Source organism: Mixophyes fleayi, chromosome 1 (genome assembly GCF_038048845.1).
Source record: "Mixophyes fleayi isolate aMixFle1 chromosome 1, aMixFle1.hap1, whole genome shotgun sequence".
Classification (NCBI taxonomy): Eukaryota; Metazoa; Chordata; class Amphibia; order Anura; family Limnodynastidae; genus Mixophyes; species Mixophyes fleayi.
The window spans coordinates 320,034,017-320,055,252 of record NC_134402.1 but is presented as its reverse complement, the minus strand read 5'-3'; the positions used below and the strand labels follow the sequence as shown (position 1 = coordinate 320,055,252).

The following is a 21,236-nucleotide window of genomic DNA, read 5'->3' as shown; positions in this document are numbered from 1 at the left end:
TTCTCAAATGGATCCAATATGGAAATAAGTTCAAGAAAACCTGAGAAAAGCTCTAAAAATAAATTTGCTCCAAAATATGAAATTGGTAGAAGGTGTGGTAATCCATCGAGAACATTAAACACCACTTCCCCTTTATTAACTTGGTCCATATAAAGTTTTGTAAACCATTTACTCTGTCACATTAAGGATTGCAAATGTTTTTCATCAAAATCTCCAAAAATCAACAATTATCCTAATAGTATAGTCTCCCTTGTGATGGTTCAGTCTGAATATGAGATCAAGAAGTACATCTGTGATTTTTGTTAATAGATTTCTGAGAATCCATATGGGTCTGGTGTCTTACTAAATGTACGGGGCCTGAGTCATTAAGGAGAGCAAAGCATAAAAAAGGAGTAACTTTGCACCTTGGCAAAACCATGTTGCATTGAAGGGGGAGGTAAATTTAAAATGTACGGACAGATTTATAGCTGGGATAGGGCATGTCCTAGATCAACGTTAAATTTCAGTGTAAAAATAAATCTATTAAGTATTTGTGTGCTAGATGAAAAAACAGCCAGTATTTAACTTGTATGCAAAATAAAAAACTAATTTGTCCTTAGAAAAAGGAGTGGCACCTCTATAGTAAGGAGTGAGTTTAACTCACCTCGTACATTAATAATCGCTCTATATGTTTCAATAGATTTGTTCTGTTTATGAGCTCTATTCTTGGCTAACACAAAGTCTTTCTTTTTTCTTATCAATCTGACTAAACACTCTTTTGTGTGTTACTACTTTCCCGGTATAATCTCAGTGTGCATCCCCAGAGGTGGAGCATTATCCTTCAGTGAACTATTATTATTGTTTATTTATGTAGCACCACCATATTACGCAGCATTGTACAGAGAAAATTTGACAGTCACATCAGTATGTTTTTGGGCTGTGTTAAGAAACCGGAGTACCCAGAGGAAACCCACGCAAATAAGGGGAGAGCACACAAACTCAACACACTAACAAATATATTAATTATATATCACTCACTTATTTTCAAAGAGGCACTGACGTAGCTCACAAGTTTGAACTGTAATCCCCTACTTGAATGAAAAGCAATGAAAGCACAGACTGTAGCCCCAAACAAATAAGAAAAATAATAAATACATATGTAAATGCTGGCTTGACAAAAACATTAATATGTTTATATAAAACAACACATAAATATCCAATTATATAAAAAAAACAGCTGAGTATAAAATGTTCTATTCATTTAATATAGCAAGAGACTACCGTATTTATCGGCGTATAACACGCACAGGCGTATAACACGCATCTTCATTTTAAGAGGGAAATTTCAGGAAGATTTATTTTGCCATTCTGGTCTCCTTTAAATCTGTGCACACTGCTGCACAACATCTATGTAATACACTAGCACTTTGTTAAATATATATATATTATAGAAATAATTTTAGAATATTTTCAGCACATACAGTAATATTTATTACTTGCACATATTGGATCCAGCATGCTGGCACTATTGTATCACCAGTTTTTCACATATGGGAATTAGCATGTTAGCACTTTATATAATTATTTTAAAATGACTATATACCGTATTTTATCTGTTTAATTGTTAGTTCGTTGTTGCGCCGTACACAAAACCCCACTTTACTTCACTACTTTACTTGTACCTGACGGGTACAAGTTCTCCTACCTCAGACAGCGAACTCTCGCAGTGCAGAGCGTTGCCGTGGTTACGCTCCGATGGCCGCGAGAATTAGACGTTAAGGAAGGCGCGGCTTGCCGTTGCCTACTGATTGCCTCACACTCCACACGCTGCTACTGATCTGCTACTGGCTTCTTAACATTATATCGGCGTATAACACGCATACATCATTTGCCCCCTATTTTCAGGGGGAAAAAAGTGCGTGTTATACGCCGATAAATACGGTAATTATCATGTATACATAACTAGAAGAATATTAATATCCATTAACCTTTAATCACAGATATTTATCCACGATAATTAGGACCTAGCATCCCATATAAAACATCATAAAAATCTTTTGAATCGGTCGGTTAATGTAAATAGATCTGATGTAAAATCAAGTGAACATAATCTCACAAACAGCACTCACCTGAGCCTGTATGTCATGTGTGAGGCAAAGGATTAATAACGGCAAACTCACCTGGTCTGTCTAGCAAAGATTACAATCTCGTTTTTGCATCACATGCTCACTATTCCAAGGTTCTGCCACCACCAAGATTTGTTTCAATAGTGACACCCTTACAGATAGCCTTTGGTTACTCCATGACCTATTTCAAACCATTGGTTGAAGTGTAAATTTTGAAGTGGTGGTATGGAAATTTTAACCCAACTGCCTGGGGCCTAGGGAATTTAGGTTGTATGAAATAAATTAGCCCTAGTATACAATACAGTCTATTTACTACCTGTTCTTGCAGTTTACACCACCTGCTGAATTCTTAAGGTCTGCTGCTTGGCCAGTTCCTGGAATTTTGGGCCCTGTTTGGAAAATGCATAGTTACTATTCATTTCCTGGAATGCTGAGGAAATAATATACATCCTAACCAGCTGCAACATTTCATATACACAGCATTCGCATTTAAAAAACATGCCTATTTCTCCTAACTATCACATTATTAGCAACCCCATTACATCAATAACATGTACAATTTATAATAAATAACTACCACACATTACAGCAATCAGCAATACCACTACATACCCTTAACCTTAAATCTATATTACAGCTATACTCTCACATTGCAGCTATCTGTAACACCACGCACACATTACAGAAATACACTCCCCCACAATCCAACCCCTCCACATTACAGTAACCCCGCTCCCAGGTAACAGCAAACGGGTATACCAGTCCCACACTATAGAAATGCCACCCCCGCTCTCACTGCAAACTGCACTAATACCCCCCTCTCCCCACACTGCCCCAATACCACCCCTCAGTCCACACTGCCCCAATTCTACCCCTCTCCCCACACTGCCCCAATACCACCCCTCAGCCCACACTGCCCCAATTCTAACCCTCTCCCCACACTGCCCCAATACCACCCTTTAGCCCACACTGTCCCAATTCTACCCCTCAGCCCACACTGCACCAATTTTACCCCACTCCCCACACTGACCCAATACTACCCCTATCCCCACACTGACCCAATACTATTCCTCTACCAACACTGTCCCAATACCACCCTTCTGCCCACAATGAACTAACACTATTTCTCTCTGCACACTGGCCCAATACTAACCCTCTCCCCACACTGACCCTATACCACCCTTCTGCCCACACTGTACCAATACCACCCATCTCCCCACACTGCACCAACACTTCCCCTCTCCGCACACTGCCCCAATACCACCCCTCTCCCACACAATGGCAGTCATTTCATACCTCCTAATACTAAGTGCTGGTCACATGTTCTATGCACAGGAATTCATCTGCTCGCAGTTGATGCAGCTCTTAGCCACAGGGTGTATCTTGTGATGCTGTGCTTCATATTAGGTGCTGTTTATGCAGAGATACAAGCAGCGTCTGATGGGTCTGGGAGAAGGTGAAATGGGACGCCCTAGTAGAGAATTGACTTTACAGGTCTCAATTAATTCATTAGATCTAGAATTGGAGAACCTGTATTATGATCCAAAGATAGAAAATGGATTGTGATTTTTGGAAATATCAAAGGGTGGACTGATAACGTCATTAATTTTAGTATATCATATCAATATCAAAAGATCAATTTTTTCCCAATTGTTATTGCTTGCAACCACATAACAAATGTATTATAATTTACACATAGTAAGTCAGAGCTGGATTAAGGCTTTGGGGGGCCCGGGGCACTTAAGACAGGGGGGCCCCTAAGATCTAAAATTAAGGGCATAGTGACACATTCTGCATTACATCACCTACAGCCCACAGTATGACACTTACAGCTCTCCTAGGTTGTCTGCATAAGAAAAATCATTGTTTCCACAAACTAAAATACTGTACATTGAAACAATCATCAAAACACCACATTAAAATTGGTATTGACACCACACATTAAAACTAGCAATGATACCGCATATTAAAAATTCCATTGATAATGCACATTAAAACTAGCAATGATACCGCACATTAAAACTAACATAAAAAATAAACATTGATAACATAACGCCAATTTTGACTAATATATATATATATATATATATATATATATATATATATATATATATATAATGTACTACAATTTTATTCAATATTTATTCAAAATTGCTAATGGGTGTGTTGATGCACCCTCCTACAGACAAAAAGACCTGCATTGTTGTGTACACCATTGAACGGTCACCAAAAATTAGGATTGTCCCACTAGAATAACAACGTTTCACAGACTCTGCTGCTGTCTCCTACCTGTTCTTCTCACTTTCACCACCTGTGCTGCAGGTTTCCTTAGTTGCGGCTTGTCTGGATCCTGGAATGTTGGAGGACCTATTTGGGAAAAAAATGGGGACATTTAGAAAATTACAGCCAGCCCCGGCGTTAAATCAATACCACCCATGATTACTAATTAAGCCTTCCTCCAGCCCCAACATTAAAATAATAGTATTCATATTTAATAAATAAACCTATTTCCCTCCCTACAAACAGCCCCAGCAATAAATTAATAGTATTTGCATTTCAGAAATATACCTATTTCCTAGTGCCCGTGACATCCTGGTTCTCATCCTACCTATCTAATCGCTCTTTCAGTGTTAATTTCTCTGAATCCACCTCTGCTCCGCTTCCTTTATCAGTTGGTGTTCCACAAGGCTCAGTCCTAGGTCCTCTGCTATTCTCTATCTACACCACTTCTCTTGGAAAACTAATAAGCTCCTTTGGATTTCAGTATCATCTCTATGCGGATGATACACAAATTTATCTATCCTCTCCTGATCTTTCACCATCTGTGTTGTCTCGCGTTACTGACTGTCTTTCTGCCATTTCATCTTGGATGTCTTCTCGCCAACTCAAACTCAATCTTTCAAAAACTGAATTAATAATATTCCCACCCAAAAACAGAAGCTTCCTGCCTGACATTTCTATTTCTGTTGATAACATGACCATAAATCCCACCCCGCAAGATCGTTGCCTAGGTGTAATCCTTGATTCACAACTGTCGTTTATCCCCCACATCAACTCTATATCATGTTACATACACCTAAAGAACATTTCCAGAATACGCACATATCTGACACAAGTCACCGCAAAAACATTTATTCATGCACTCATCATCTCCCACATCGACTATTGCAATTCCCTCCTTACTGGTCTTCTCAAAGTCAGACTTGAACCCCTACAATCTATTTTGCACGCAGCGGCTAGATTGATTTTCCTTACAAACCGTTACTCCTCTGCTGAGCCACTCTGTCAGTCTCTACATTGGCTGCCTGTATTTCAACGAATCCAATATAAAATTCTTCTACTAACATACAAGGCCATCAACAAAATTGCACCAACATACATTTCTTCACTTGTCTCGAAATATCTCCCTACTCGACACCTCCGTTCTGCACAAGATCTACGTCTCTCCTCCACTCTCATCACATGCTCCCATTCTCGGTTACAGGATTTTTTGCGGGCCGCACCCACTTTGTGGAATTCCCTCCCACGCACATTAAGACTTTTCTCTAGTCTTCAAACCTTCAAGCGTTCACTGAAAACCCACCTCTTCAGACAAGGTTATGATATTCCTCAACCATCATCTTAATTTCCCTAGGTTACCCTATTACCATCCTCTACACTGCTAACTCAGGACAACAACCCTCTGACCAACATTGCAACACACATAGCCCACTCAGTACTTTTACTTTTGCAGTCTGGCTGGTCCATTGTGCAATATGATGTAGCACATGCCCTTGTGTTTCTAACTCCCATTGTCCTATAGATTGTAAGCTTTCGAGCAGGGTTATCTTACCTCTCTGTCTGTATGTATTACCCAGTATTGTCTTATTAATGTTTGTTCCCAATTGTAAAGCTCTACGGAATTTGCTGGCGCTATATAAATAAATGTTGATGATGATGATGATGATGATTGCTCCACGTGTTTCTTGGATAAGTGAGGTAATTCTACAGCTAATACATGGCAATGAGCGCTGACTTCCCCCCCGGGATGCGTGCTTTTATCAGACATACACCAATCCAGGGTGCCAGACAATGCACTATAAAGAGCCATTGTAATTCCCAGCAAAAAGCAAGTTCATCAGTGAGCTTCGAATCACCCCCAATTATCTTCTTTTCACGTGCCAGACCTGCTTCCACTGGTGCAGGACTTACACAAACAGCATCATCCTCATTAACATCCTCATTAGCGCCCTCGTCGCTACACAAATATCCCCCTCATCCTGTTCCAATTCCAAAGTGGCATCCTTAATTGATGTATCACCGGCTATACTCGGGCTGTTCAGGCACACATCAGCAGAAATGCTGAATGGAGCCTTCTTTATGGGTACACTATCAGAATGGTCACGATTACACATAGCACTCGTGCATGGACTCTCCTCATGGATTGGTGTCATTTCTGAATCTGAGCATACATTTTCCTCTAATCCCTTACTGTTTTCTTCCATATCGGCTTTTACACGTAAAAGTAGTTGTGCACCACTTTTGGAGTCCGAATTACTTCGTCTTGCTTGGTCACGAGTGACCTTGCAAGAAAATGCCTCAGTAACATTTTTAGATCTCGCACTCATCGAGAAAGGCGAAGGCCTCATTCTTTTTTTTGCCAGTGCGTGTGTAGAATGGCATGTTGGCAATTTAATTTTCCCAGGCAGATAACTTTTCATGGATTCCAGCTCTTTTCTTCTTCACCACGGTAAAAGGTGTTTTTTTATGTTTTTTTCCCTGACTTAAACAGACTATGTAGTTTTACATAGGCTTTACCAGAAGACGTACAGGGATTACTATCATCAGGACTGGTGGCAGCAGCTGCTTGCTGCTCCTGCTCTTCTGTGTACTGCTGTGAATCCATTTGTATAACACCCTACACTTTTTGGTGCAAATTCAGAAAAAAATCCTGCAAGGACTTGTATATTTGTATTTCAGCAATGACAAAATTAGCAACGTAGCTCTTGTCTTTGGGTGTATATAACACCATACACTTATTGGTGCAAATTCAGAGAAAAAGCCTGCAAGGACTTGCATATTTGTATTTCAGCAATGACAAAATTAGCAACGTAGCTCTTGTCTTTGGTTGTATATAACACTCTACACTTATTGGTGCAAATTCTGAAAAAAAGCCTGCAAGGACTTGTATATTTGGATTTCACCAATGACAATTAGCAGTGGAGCTTTGTTGAACACTGCTACCACCCTCCTCTTTCACTTCTGTATATTTGCCTGCCCAACTGCTCTCACTCGATACTACCCCTTCTGTATCCCTCTCTTAAATGGCGCTAGATTGCAGTGGAGGGCGGTATTTACAGATTCCAAAACTCCCGAGATCTGACGACGTCACAATAACATTTTGCCTCGTTTTGGAATCCGAAAAAGCTCAAAGTACTGAGTCGGCTCGGCTTGGTACTCGGATCCCCTAAGTTCGGGTGGGCTAGGTTTTCGGGAAACCGAGCCCGCCCATCTCTAGTTTTAAAATAAGATTCAGCAGCAGGAACCTGAAGGTATGAGTTTGAAAACCAACTGTTGCAAACTTCATGCTAGTACTTGCTTTGCATCCAGATTGGTGGTACTTATGAAATTACTTTGGTTGCAAATAAAACCTTTTGTGCTTTGGAACCACATTGTTTGGATCGGACAATCTAATAATATACTTTTAATAACAGAAACAGAAAACATTACTAAATTTCTTTTTTCTGTTGAGGGAGAATGCAGAAATATGGATCATAATCCTAACACTATTGATCTCCAGGTAAAGTGGACAAAGATGCTCTTCCGTTATGGTGGTTTTAAAAGATAAGCTATTAACTCCCACTACCACCAACACCCAACACACACTCAGAAAGGCAGTGTACATGGTTATAGGGGAAAACACGGTATATTCAAAAATAGCCAGAAATTCTTATACCAGCCATAACTCCCCTCGAACATCACTGAGCCATAATAGTACATTCAATCAACAGAGTATAAGTTTGCCTATGGGTTAACACGAGACATCACTAAAAAATATAAATCTCTAATGGAGATATTAGGGTACTATGGCTTCACTTGGAGCCTCATTTTTTTCAGTTGAATAGAGACTTATGCAAATATGAAGGATAAAAGAAATTGCTTTGATGTCTGTGTGATGCCCGAGAAGGCAGAGCCGTAACTAGGGCTGTGCGACAGGGGCGATCGCCCAGGGTGCAACGCTGAAGGGGGGGCACAATTTAGGAATATTTTAGGTTAATTTGGTTAAAATTGAGTGCTAGGGGGGCGGCATTTGTCTTTCTCGCCCTGGACGCTAGCATTCTAAGTTACGGCTCTGCGAGAAGGTGTTGCATGTGTGGGCTCACTGGTAATTATCTTGAGACTAAAATTGCTTTTAATGTGAAGGGAAACCTCTCATGCTGTGGATCAGCAATGATATACTCGCCCACAGAGGAGAGACAGTGTTTCCCCAAGCCAAATAAAAATGGACTGAAGACCAGTACGCAAGTTAACATAATGAATAACAGCAATTTATTAATCTGCTAACCCGAGAGAGCAGGATGGTGTTCTGTTTAAATGTAAAAGTATAAGAATACTTCTTTCTACAGTAATTATTCTCCTTCCTCCTTTTTGTTACAATTTGCCAGAGGTCAAATAATAAAACACTCATGGGTACTGTATTACTAAACCAACTATTATAAGTTAAATATTACTAGTCACGGGTTCTTATCCTAGATTAATTTAAGTTTTGCTAATGGCATAAATTATATGTTGCTAAATTTCAAGATGTTTCTAAATATTAAAACAGCAATTATATGGTAATATCCTGCATGGATGTACAATGTATGGTAATATCCTGCATGGATGTAGTATGTATGGTAATATCCTGTATGGATGTACTATGTATGTTAATATTCTGCATGGATATACTATGTATGGTAATATCCTGCATGGATGTACTATGTATGGTAATATCCTGCATGGATGTACAATGTATGGCAATATCCCGCATGGATGTACTATGTATGGTAATATCCTGCATGGATGTACTATGTATGGTAATGTTATCCATGGATGTACTATTTATGATAATATCCTGCATGGATATACTATGTATGGTAATATCCTGCATGGATGTACTATGTATGGTAATGTTATCCATGGATGTACTATTTATGGTAATATCATGCATGGATGTACTATGTATGGTAATATCATGCATGGATGTACTATGTATGGTAATATCCCGCATGGATGTAGTATGTATGTTAATATTTTGCATGGATATACTATGTATGGTAATATCCTGCATGGATGTACTATGTATGGTAATATCCTGCATGGATGTACTATGTATGGTAATATCCTGCATGGGTGTATGGTGATGTTCACTGTGCATGTGGTCATTGTGGAAGTTTTTCTGGTCTGTGTGCTGGTGGACTATGTTGGTGTGCTTCAAGCGGTGTCCTTATATAAGGCAAGCTGAGATAGTAGGTTTTGGGGAGTAGGTTTTGGGGAGAAACAAAGTAACATAATTTTATAAATGCTAATTTTATTGCTGCAGAAATCTAAATCTCTGGTTTCTCCTCTGGTGTGGCGATCTACCTTCTATAGTAGATCTAATAATAAATAATGTGACAGTAATTATGCATACTCATATAGAAATGTTTATGGTAGTTTATGTAAGGCGTGAGATGAATACTATTTCATCACTTCAGGTAGCAGGCTGGCAGAGCAATGTGTACTTTGCTGTGAGGTGTTCCGCATCAATGTCCTTTGCATGGTAATCCCCATTGTTAATGATCTCTGCATGGTCCAGCAGACATGTACCATAGATGTAGTCTTCTTGTGTATCTAAATTATTATTATTGATCTAAGCACAAAAGACAATAGTAAAAATAACTTTAAAAATAAATATTTATTATAAAAATAAATAATAAATAAATATATAAATATTTCATGTAAACCAGAACTTGCACAATTATTTTTAGTACCATTAGATTCCTATTCATCGAGAAATAGTTTGTAGACATTTCCCTAACAGGTACAGTATTTTGCTGTGAAAATCTAAGTCAGAGACATGTAACATTTCTATGAGGTATTGTTCAAAGGGAAATATCACATTATGTAAATGTTTAATAATATTTTTTTTCCTTTGTTTAGTTTTCAAGATATCATGTGTTTAAATGACATTACCTCCAATAACAAGAAAACTAAGCAAAATAAAAGGTATATAGACATGACATTACAGCATTAAAGTAAGATTGTACACAATTTGCACTAATGTTTACTGAGTCCTATGCATATAGGAAATGTAGTCCCAAATATGAATATGCAGAGTGTATAGTGATTGGCCTGTGTTGATAATAACATCTTTATAGTGACTATAAGCTTGATTAATTGTAATTGTGACATGAGAATGTGGTTCTTTACTAGGATTGCCAGGACAGCCTTGAAAAAAACCCAAAAGCATGAAATATATGCTCTTAATTGTTAGATAGTATTAACTGCAGATATGCGTCCTCTATCTGAAATAATTGCAACATGTATATTTTATCTGGCAATCCTAGTAACACATTCACTTGCATTTTGTGCCTGAGCCATTCTGAGAATAGAGCCATGTGACCAGATATCAATTGCCAGCAAGCCTTCATAACTTGCTTTTTTAAAAACGACACATTTTGGGGGTAATTGCTTCAGTTGACATTACTACGTTATGTAATTCTTGTTTCTGGTTTGCAGAAAGACTTTGCTCTCAGATTTATGGAATGCCACATGAAGCATCAGCTGTAACAATGGACTTATGCGATACAGTACATCATTGAGATGGAATGTAGACAGATTTTTTTCTGGATTGATTCTCTTTAAAGCTACACTACCACCTATGTAAAAGATTTTTCTAAGGTGCCCTTCCCTTTACTCAGGGGCTGCAACATGCAGTTTATCATGTGGCTCTGACAGTTCTGTACAACAGAAGCGACAAATCATTTCAGTTAACCAACATTAAATGATGGTCAAGCTGTGCCCCTCACTCAATTGAGGGGCACAGCTGGGAGAGAGAACACATTATACTCCATTCTCCTCCAGGTATACCGCATGACCTCCCTTCACTGTGCAGAGGAGGTCACGTGATGCGGAAGTTGGTTGCCCCCATTCTGATAAGATCTGGAGAAGTTGGCTGGGGTAAGCAAGTGAAGGCGCCCGTTGCTCACCGCTGGGCTAGTTGGTAGTGCAGCTTTATTTGTTCAAACATTATCTGTGAAATGAAAATATCTTGGAGGAAGAAGAACATACAATAGTTCAAATACAATGTTATATACAGTATAAAAATAACATTTGTACAAAAAGAAATACCCACATATTTTTAAATAAATAATAAATACTCACATTTAAATTACACTTTGTAAGTAATATTTTTTTACCTTCTGTGAGAATCAGAATACAATACATTTCAATCTGAAAAGAGATTATGTGTAATCTTTACACATGAACTTTTTTGATTGACAGATACAAGAAATAATGTTAAATAAACTATAATAAATATATAAATAAACAATTAATTAACTATTACATTCTTTTTCACCCATTCATTCCTTAAGTATTTTAAGATTTTTTACTGCTTGGACTTTAACATCGAATTAATTCCCTTAATTTCTCTGTTTTTAGACATGATTTGCCAATTGTACATGTCAGTTCCATTAGCTTCACTGTATTTGCGCATTTTCCAAAGTCATGATATATAGCATTGGGAGTGATTATGATAATCCTCAATCATGCGATTATTGAATTACAAGGTTCTCTCATACGTGTACAATAATCCAGATACTGAGCAGGTGAAGTCTGTTAAAGGAATTTGTGTGTAGTTCTCCATGGAGTACTTTTAAGGCACAGTTGTGAATGATATGGGATTAAATCAGAGTTTGGTCTTGCAAAATGTGCTGTAAATAAGTCTGCACCAAGGAAAGATAAGAAGTTTGTGGACAACGGTTTAAATCCTAGCAAGGTCAGCTGCTGCCTTAATCACATAGTTGAAGTATGTTACTTTAGCCCTGGTGTTTGTTTATTCTGTCTTGAGTATACTCCACTTCCTCACTCCAGTCACTTGCCATTTCTGATGCTTGTGATAGAAAATGTTTGTATTTCTTAAGCACTTTGCATCCTGTTTTCTTCTTGCTAAACGTGTTTGTTGGAAAACGTATTCCATAATGCACATCTACTTCAGTTATTTGATACCTTCTGCAGAGGATACAAGACAGGTTAGAAATGACAGCTGTTATCTCTGCCTTGCTTGTATTAAGCTGTGAGTGCAAAATCTTTTTTTGGGGATTCAGATTCATCTGATCCTGTGTAATATTTGCTATAGCCGCCGTCATGTATTGAAAGATCTTGTACAGTTCAACCATTTTTTCTTTTTCACTTGTATTGCTCACATTGAATTTAGGGAAATCAATGGAGTCTGGACTACAAAGATTGCTAACGTTCATGTTGTCGCTGAAGTTTTCATCCACCTGAAAGAAAAGAAAGACTATAGTACAATTTTTTCTATAAATGTATACATTCTCTTTTCTTATCAGTATTGAACTTTGAACATTGGATTGTTTATATGCAGATGTAAATGTGCTGCTTTTAAGTAAAACAGAAAAAAGAAATTCACATAAGTAATTAGATTTACAAAGGGCCTTTCTCCAGGGGTCGTGGAGAGAGCGTGGACAAGGAATACTTAGATGTCTATTTATCACTCTAGTGTAATAGCAAATTGCAGCGATATCAAATAAAATACAATTGTAATTTATCATGCCGGGCTGCTCTAGGAGCTCTGGAGAAGACACCCTTCTTCAGTGAATATTGTTTACTATTCACCAGCAGCCTAATGCATAGCATGTTCACGGCTGAGGGATCCAGCGAAGCCAGAGATGCTTAAACTGGATCCCATTATAAAAGACAGGTATCGCCATCTCAGGATGGTATTAGTTTACTATGAATTGCAAAGCTTTTCAAGCTTAGTGAATTGCTTAGTGCTCTTGACCCCATAGATGTCTATGGGAACAGAGGTAAGCTCCGGTAATGGGGTTAAGGCTGGAGAAATATCTGATTTATACGCTATGAACCCCTTCTTAAATAGCAAAAAGTAGTGAAAGAGCATTTTACACCAGCATTTTGGCCTATCGCCGCTTAATAAATAGAACCCCTTACACAGCTATTTAAGACAGCAGGTTGGGATTGATATGTAGGAAATATAAAAAAAAACCAAAAAAACTTAAAAGCCTAAACTAGTTGTTTTTTGTTTGATTCATACATGTAATGGAGGCAAGGCTCACTCTTAGCATGTGCAGTAAGGAGCTTTCTTAGGATTAGGTGATATCCCTATAAACTTCCACTAAGCGAATAAAGCTTGATTGGTCATAGCCAGTGAGGTACAACAAGAGCATTCTATAACACTTTAGTTACAAGACATGACTCTCTGGATACACAATTCTTTACATGTAACATTTAAGAGAGAGTTTTTTTTTTGTATGTTTCTTTTAAATCTACCAATCTCCCACAAACAGTAACCAGAATTAGCCTGGGAGCTCTCTGGTATGGGAGATGTCACCACTCCTTCCAAGAACTTTTGCTAATGTGTCATCTAACTCCACAACAGTTACTGTCTGCATTTGATAGGCTCAAAAAGTCTTAAGATATCAGACAACCTATTGTCAGAGACCAGGACATGCTTGTGTAATGAGGCATGGTCATGCAATACACATAACTTTACAGCAATATGACATACTGCCTTTTAATATTTTCTTTTTCTCAGCAAAATAATATCTTCACAAATGAACATGTCTGAATAATGTTCTACTTACATAAGTGTGAAAGAGATCCTTGGCTTCTGTGTGCATTTGCTTTATCTTTAATTTGATTTGTGTCATGATGACTGTTAAGTTGTTATTGCAGTCTGAGACGTTTGCGCAGAGCGGCTTTACAGCATTCAATGGATTTGCTCTTCCCGTTAGCAGAGCCCATTGCTGGAGTATCAGTAGTTGCACAATCCCTGTTCAGAAGAAAACATATGTTTCACATTATTCTGTTAAGTAGTCTGCCTTCATCCAAATGACAAACAAGATCTGTAACTTCTCTGCTGTTTGGTAAAAAAAATCCTTTAAAAGCGAAAAAGAAAATAATCTCTGTTCAGTTCTTAGTATAGCCTATTTCTGTTGAAATTGAAACAGTGTGTTTGCTGTTTTACTTTAGTTATCAGAAAGGGTTAAATATATTATATATAACATATATAAATGCCCGATTTTAGGTTACTATCTAAAAGTTTAATGCTTAAGATACATGTTTCGCACAGTTTTGGGCTACTAGAAGCATTACTTCATTAAAAAAAAAAAAAATCATATTCAACCACCACATTAGGTTTTTTATTTCACTTTAACTTATAAACGGATATTGCCAGATGAAGACTAGATGACCAATAGCAAAGCAAGTACAACATTTCCTGCGTTAGCTGCTAAATCACTGTGTTAGATCACAGCTACACGTGTCTGTCATGACATTTTTGTAGGAACTGCTTTTAACATGTGCCCAGACTTGTTTGAGAACTTACTAGTATTACACATGTCCAGGAAAATGTCACTTCTACATAATTTAGCCTTTTCATTTCCTAAACTGCAACACTTCTCAGAAAGTACTTGCACCAGAAAATCTGCTGATAATTACATAGTTTAAGTCCCACAAAAAAATGTTTGGTATGTCAATTTGTTACAGAAGCCAAAGCAGTGTAAAAAAAGAATACTCCTCGAGTGTGGGGAACAAGTTACCTGCCACAAGCTGCATTCTACTCTCAGGCCCCCCCTGGGCAGGCTGTGGAATAGCTGGTTTCTGGAGCGTTTCTTGCTAAAATTTGTACAAAACCATGACTTATATAGCAGAGAATGAATAGAAAAAAAATACTGAGAATTGAAGCCATCCCTTCTTTAGGAGCCAATCAGTAGATGAGCAGGAAGTTGTAGAAATTATTCATTCAAGTTTTTTTTTAGTTTTTTTTAATGTGCACTACAATTTAAGTGGATATCATTGTAATATTTGCATCAGGTTTACCTAATTTTAAAATCTGGAAAATCCCTAATGGAAAATGTTGTAAGGTGAGAGAGAGCTTAGTCACACTGTTCTGTGAGTTACTTTCAGAGAGTGAAGGGGAGGTCGTGGAAAAAGACTTAAGAAAAAAACCTTGTCTTATCCTAACTGGAGCACATTACTTAATGTATGTTGATAAAGCCTCTCACAGTTGCTAACATTTGATTTCTGTTTTTTTTGTGCACATCACAAGCGGAGCAGTCTACAATGTAATGCAGTGCAGACCTCATCACAACCTGACCAGTGGGCATAGTCATAAAATTTTTCTACAGTTTTCACTGTAAAATTATTAATGTCAATAAATCTTGACTTTGCACAGAGGAGAGTTTTAATATTCTCCCTGTATTCATACTATATAGTATATAGTAGGGAGACACACATAAACATAAACATCTTTTTCCAGAAACTTGTTATCTAGAATTTTGAAAGAAGAAGTACTAAATTATTGTTGCTGTTGAGTGGTTGTCATATGCATAGACATAGTAACCAGGTGCATTCTCTTCAGCCCTTTACATTTCAGTGTGGTTTACCAAGGGTGCTACATGTAGAAAATCCATTAAAATGAATGGACTAAAATTCTAAATCCTAAATCCTAAATCCTAAAATTAGGACTTTTTTCGGCTGCACCCACTCTATGGAACTCTCTCCCTCGCACAATAAGACTCTCCTCTGGTCTACAAACTTTCAAGCGTTCTCTGAAAACCTACCTATTCAGACAAGCTTATAATATTCCTCAACCACCATCTTAACCTCACTACCTTTAGCCTGTTACACAATTTCACACAAGACAACTACCCCCGGACCAACATTGTTGTGTGACAGGATCATTTAGCTTATGAGTCACCCTACCTTTGCAGTCTGGCTGGGCCAAGATGCAAAATGTATACTTAACCTCATGTGTCAATCTCCCATTGTCCCATAGATTGTAAGCTTGCGAGCAGGGCCTTCTCACCTCTTTGTCTGTTTTACCCAGTTTGTTTATTAGTTTATTACGTTTGTCCCCAATTGTAAAGCGCTACGGAATATGTTGGCGCTATATAAATAAATGATGATGATGATGATGATGATGACTATTGAAATGAATGGGATAAGCTCCATTCATTAAAAATAAGTGAATAAAATCGGTAGCATCCTCCCCCCAAAAATCTCAACCATCACTAGACAGCCTAGGCTTACACTAAAGCAATGGAGCAAGTGTGGGGTCCCCCTGCTAAAGTGAAAACAAACCCCTAGCTCCCCCATCTGAGCTGACTCCCATTATTAACTGGTAAACCTGCAGTATGGGATCCCCCCTCTCATAGTGGAAACCATTCCAGGCTAGGCATCGCAATACTGGAGCCTCTATGGCTGAAGAGTGCTGTGGATAACAAGATAATAAGGAACAGGGTCGCCATCAGGGGGGTACGGGGGTACTGTTGTACCGGGCCCGGGCTCACCAGGGGGCCCGGCAGCGGCGCAACACATACTTACCAGGGGGCCCGCTGTCTTACAGTCTCCGCTGGTCTGCGCTGCTGTCCGTAGCTGTCTTCAGTCTGGCTGTCATCGTGACAGCCAGGCAGCAGAATGTGATCGCAGGGGTGGAGGAATCATTCCCTTGCGTTCATGTGATCTGCCTGTGACAGCCAGGCAGCTGCCAATCATGATCGCAGGGGAATCATTGCTCCGCCCCTGCGATCATGTGATGTTCCCTTCACACTGATTGTGTGGTGTGACCTGACGTCACACCACTGTTCCCGCCGCCGCAGAAGAAGAGGGAGCAGCTGCAACATCTCTGTAATTGTAAGTATATTTTACATTTTTTTTTCAGGTTTTTCTGTTGGAGTTGGGGGGGCGCTCATCGGGGGGAGGGGGGTGTATCTGACGGCGGCCCTGATAAGGAATATTGCAAAAATTCCACCCCAGGGGAGCCCAGTATAATGGTAAGATATCCCTAAGACCTTGCTTCATTATACTAAAACAGTAATTAAAATACATGACACAATAACTAAATTATAGACACATTTCTTAATAGATTTCTATTGAAAATAACTCAAATTCTCATTCAGTAAATTATTAAAAAAATGTCTTTATACATTTGTAATCCAAAGGAATTGTCCATAATTAGTCATCCAAGGTAAATGTTTTTAATTTGTAATCCAAGGGATCTTCTTGAAATCCATGGGAAATGCCCTGAATTTTTAATCCACTGGAATTATTCTTGTAATCTAAGGGAATTCTTATATTCCATATATGAAATAAAACCATAACAATGAAGTTTCTACATGTATCGCACAACACCATTTGTATGAATGGCCCTTTTGCATGAATGGGAAAAATACAGCACAGAGCTGGTTAAACCGCTCATGTTACCCTCTAGTGGCCATGAGCACAATACATTCCCATAGAAATCAATGGACTATTTCAAGTGCAGATTCATGCCTTGAATGCCCTAAAATGGAACAAGCAGTGTCTAAAAAACTTTAGTGCATGCAGAAGTATAAACGCAAATGGATATGGACACATTGAATAGAATGGGTTCAATTTTACATGCAAGTGCATGCTTTGCACTTGTGCTAAAAATGCAAGTCAGGAGCAACATTTTAGTGCTGTTGAATAAGTTGTTTTTATTATCTCATTTTTATTGAATTTTTCTGTGTTGCGAGATACAAAATTTGACACATTAAAAGAAAGATTATTGTAAACAATATGAACAAATGCAGAAATAGCAGAGTATATTGTTTCAACAGGGATTGAGTATGTTAGTATGAAACAGTTTTAGCCAATCCTCTAAACAGTAACTAAGGGAGGATTTTAAAGGCATAGTATAATAAATCATTTTTAATTTATTTTTAAAGTTTGAGGGCTAAGATCTTAAGTGACAATAAATGCTACAAACATTAGCCTTGTAATCAAGCAATTTAAGGTACTAAGCTTATTACTTGAAATAAGTAAATGTAGGTTAACCCAACTGCCCCAATTTTTTGTAAATCTCTTCATTTGTAAAAGTTTGAAAGTAGCATGAAAATAAAAGCAAGTATGGCATTGCAAAAAAATTATACAGTCAAGGTTCATATGGCACAGATAACACAAACTGGAGCAACATAATAGACCATCTGAGGGAGATATTCCAAACCAGCCCAGTGACCTGGTGCGAAAAAAAAGAGCCACTGAAGGGCTCACAGTCTGTACCTAAGCAGTGAAGCCATTGCAATGTTGCAATTATATGGTGGGGGGGGGGGGGGGGTGGGTGAAGGAATATTAGGAGGTGAGCTAGAAGGGGCAAGGGGATGAGTGAGTGACTGCGGTAGAATAAGGAGTGGTTTTACAGGACTCCGGGCAGGGGTGCTTAGTGGTGCGGATACCATGTGTCCCAAATATTGTAATTTGATTGTAATTTTGTAATACATTGTAAGCTTTCGAGCAGGGTTCTCTTACCTCTCTGTGTGTATGTATTACCCAGTATTGTCTTATTAATGTTTGTTCCCAATTGTAATGCGCTACGGAATTTGCTGGCGCTATATAAATAAATGTTGATGATGATGATGATGTTGATGATGAAAGGATGCCACCTTGTTGTTTTGGAGACTGGTGATTTATTCCATTTGGGATATGAACCAAATATGATTAGGTATCTCTTGGTTTGTCGGGGGCTGCTTTTTTCCCCTGTTATGGGCTATTTGAAACTTTGTTGCGCAGGAGATATGGAGAATCAATTTGTCAGTGGCTTTGTCAAGGCGGGGGATGGGGGCACATAAGAGAAGTTAAGCGGAGTCAGGTTAAGAGTGAGCCCGATAACTTCTGCCATGAGAGCTCTAACCGTTGTCCAAAATGAAAATAGCTTAGGGTATGCCCACCATGTGTGCATGAAATATCCTCGGTGTCCGCAATGCCTCCAGCATGCGTCCGAGATGGTAGGGAACATATTGTGTAGGTGTGTCGGGACCAGATGCCACCTAGTGCGAACCTTATAAGAGTTTTCTTTAATTGCCACACTGATAGAATACTTAGAAATTCGAGTGTGAGTTGCATTCCACTGTTCATCGCTTATGGATTCTCCCAGGTCGGCTTCCCAGTCAGTTATGTATGGGGCCTTTGAGGGGTTTTGAGTGACCAGGACAGAGTGGTAGAGAAGGGAGATAGCCCCTTTAGAATTAGCGTTGTACATGCAGTTGCATTCAAAAGAGGAGAGGCGTCGTGGACGAGGGGATAGGAGGAATGACTGTATGAAATGTCGCATTTGGAGATACCAAAATAATTTTGAGTTGGGAATGTGTTGTCTTTCGTGCATATCTGAGAATGAACAGGGACCAAAATCACCCACACTGTGAGTGAAACGTGTGATTCCCGCAGCCTTCCACTCCGAGGCCATGCCGAGCTCCTGGCCAGGGGGAGAAAGAAAATGGTCCCAAATTGGGGTGAGGGATGTTCTGACAGGCAGAGAGCCGTTCACAGAGTCCCAGACAGAAAGTGGGATCGTGCTAGCTGCGAGCGGGCAGTGCCGCTTAGGAAGCCAAGGCAAGAATTCTAGCAAGCCTGTGGAGATAATGTCTTTTTCAAGGTTGACCCACCTTTCAGAGTGTGGGGCGACGTGCCAGGACATCAGTTGGCTAAGATGGGCAGCTTGGTAATACCTGTGAAACAAGGGCAGTCGCAGGCCTCCAGATATGGAGGGTCTGGCGCACATTGAGATGGATCCGAGGTATGCGGTATTGCCAGATAAACCCATTGCACAAGGTGTGTATTTAAAATTTAGGTAGCACTGACATTTTAATGGTGTAGATTGTACCCACCCATGAGATTAAATGTTTCCACCAGTGGAGAAGGTCCTGCTCAAGTTTGTGTATTAAGGGTAGAAAACTAACTTTGTACAAGAGGTCATTTAGCCCCAGGGTATGTTAACGAATCTGTCCTCAACTGGAAGTTGAAATTAAGCTTAAGAAGCTTTTAGAGAGGGCCAGGTAGGTAGAAAGGCAGTGCCTCAGACTTACTGCTGTTGATCTTATATCCCGAGACTGCCCACAAAATCAGACAACTCCTGGAGCAGGTGCGAGACCGAGACCGAGGGCCTGGTAAAAGAGAGTAAGACATCATCTACAAACAGGGAGATTTTATCCTCAGAGGACGCAGTGGTTATCAACTACCCCACTTCTTCCAAAATTGAGACTTTCCAGTTCACTTAATGTCATTAATGGATGAGTGGAAAGACAGCATTATAATTGGAAATGGCTATATATCCCATAGGTTTACTACTTTATTTATTATGGTTTTATGCCTACATAATGTCCTGTTGCCTCATGTTGCAAGGTATTGGCATTGGGAGGCCATAGATAGTGAAATATATCGGGCACTGCAAGGCTTTCCTCCTACTTTGTTCACTGTAGTAAACTTAGTGCTTTAGAATAAGGAGTATATATGTTTAAAAATACACTTAGGTATTGATGCAGGGGAATGTCTTAGCACATATAACAATCATCTTAATTATACCAATAACCCTGGAACAGACATTGGTAAGGATCTCCAATGTTCATATATAGACTATATGGACAAAAGTATTTGGACGCTGTTAGAGATCGCTGCGGCCGCGGGCACCGCCGCGATTCTCCTGAGTCCTCTGGTGACGTCCCGGCCATTGCTACGGCAACTGGGGCGTCGTTCTGGTTTCTGTGTCCCGGTTGCCTGGGCAACAACCGGGACGCTTTGCTCTCCCTGATGGCGCGCCCGGCCAGCTGTCAAACAGCCGGGCGCGTGCGCACAGGTTCAGATTGGGCCAGCCATGCAAGCCTGTGTAGTATCAGCCAATCAAGACTGATTAAAGTCTTAGTCTTCTGCTGACACTCTCCGCGTACCATTGGCTGCAGGCTCTGCATATTAATCATTCTGCTGCTGGGATCATTTGCTGGACTCTGTTCTGATTGGCCATCTGTACTATTTAAGGCAGTGAAGACTGAGCCTCACTGCCGGTTATAGCGTCCTGTTCCAGTTCTGCTGCCTGCTACTTTGTTCCTGTTATTGGTGTTTAACTTGAGATTGACTACC

At 39.3% G+C, this 21,236-nt stretch overlaps 1 protein-coding gene and 1 long non-coding RNA gene across 3 annotated transcripts in view; one reads left to right on the top strand and one right to left on the bottom strand.

Moving 5' to 3' along the window:
• Window positions 1–21,236, top strand: part of LOC142158870 (uncharacterized) — a 166,806-nt gene that overhangs the window by 114,777 nt on the left and 30,793 nt on the right. For both annotated transcript variants that reach the window (XR_012692879.1, XR_012692880.1), the window contains exon 3: window positions 10,266–10,331. This is a non-coding gene — a long non-coding RNA (uncharacterized LOC142158870). The remainder of the gene's footprint in view (window positions 1–10,265; window positions 10,332–21,236) is intronic.
• Window positions 10,063–14,968, bottom strand: LIF (LIF interleukin 6 family cytokine). Its single transcript, XM_075213198.1, has 3 exons — window positions 14,906–14,968; window positions 13,949–14,136; window positions 10,063–12,610 (listed from the first exon to the last, which is right to left on the bottom strand). Exons 1-3 carry the CDS (start codon window positions 14,919–14,921, stop codon window positions 12,146–12,148), a joined length of 669 nt encoding a protein of 222 aa, XP_075069299.1. The 5' UTR covers window positions 14,922–14,968; the 3' UTR covers window positions 10,063–12,145.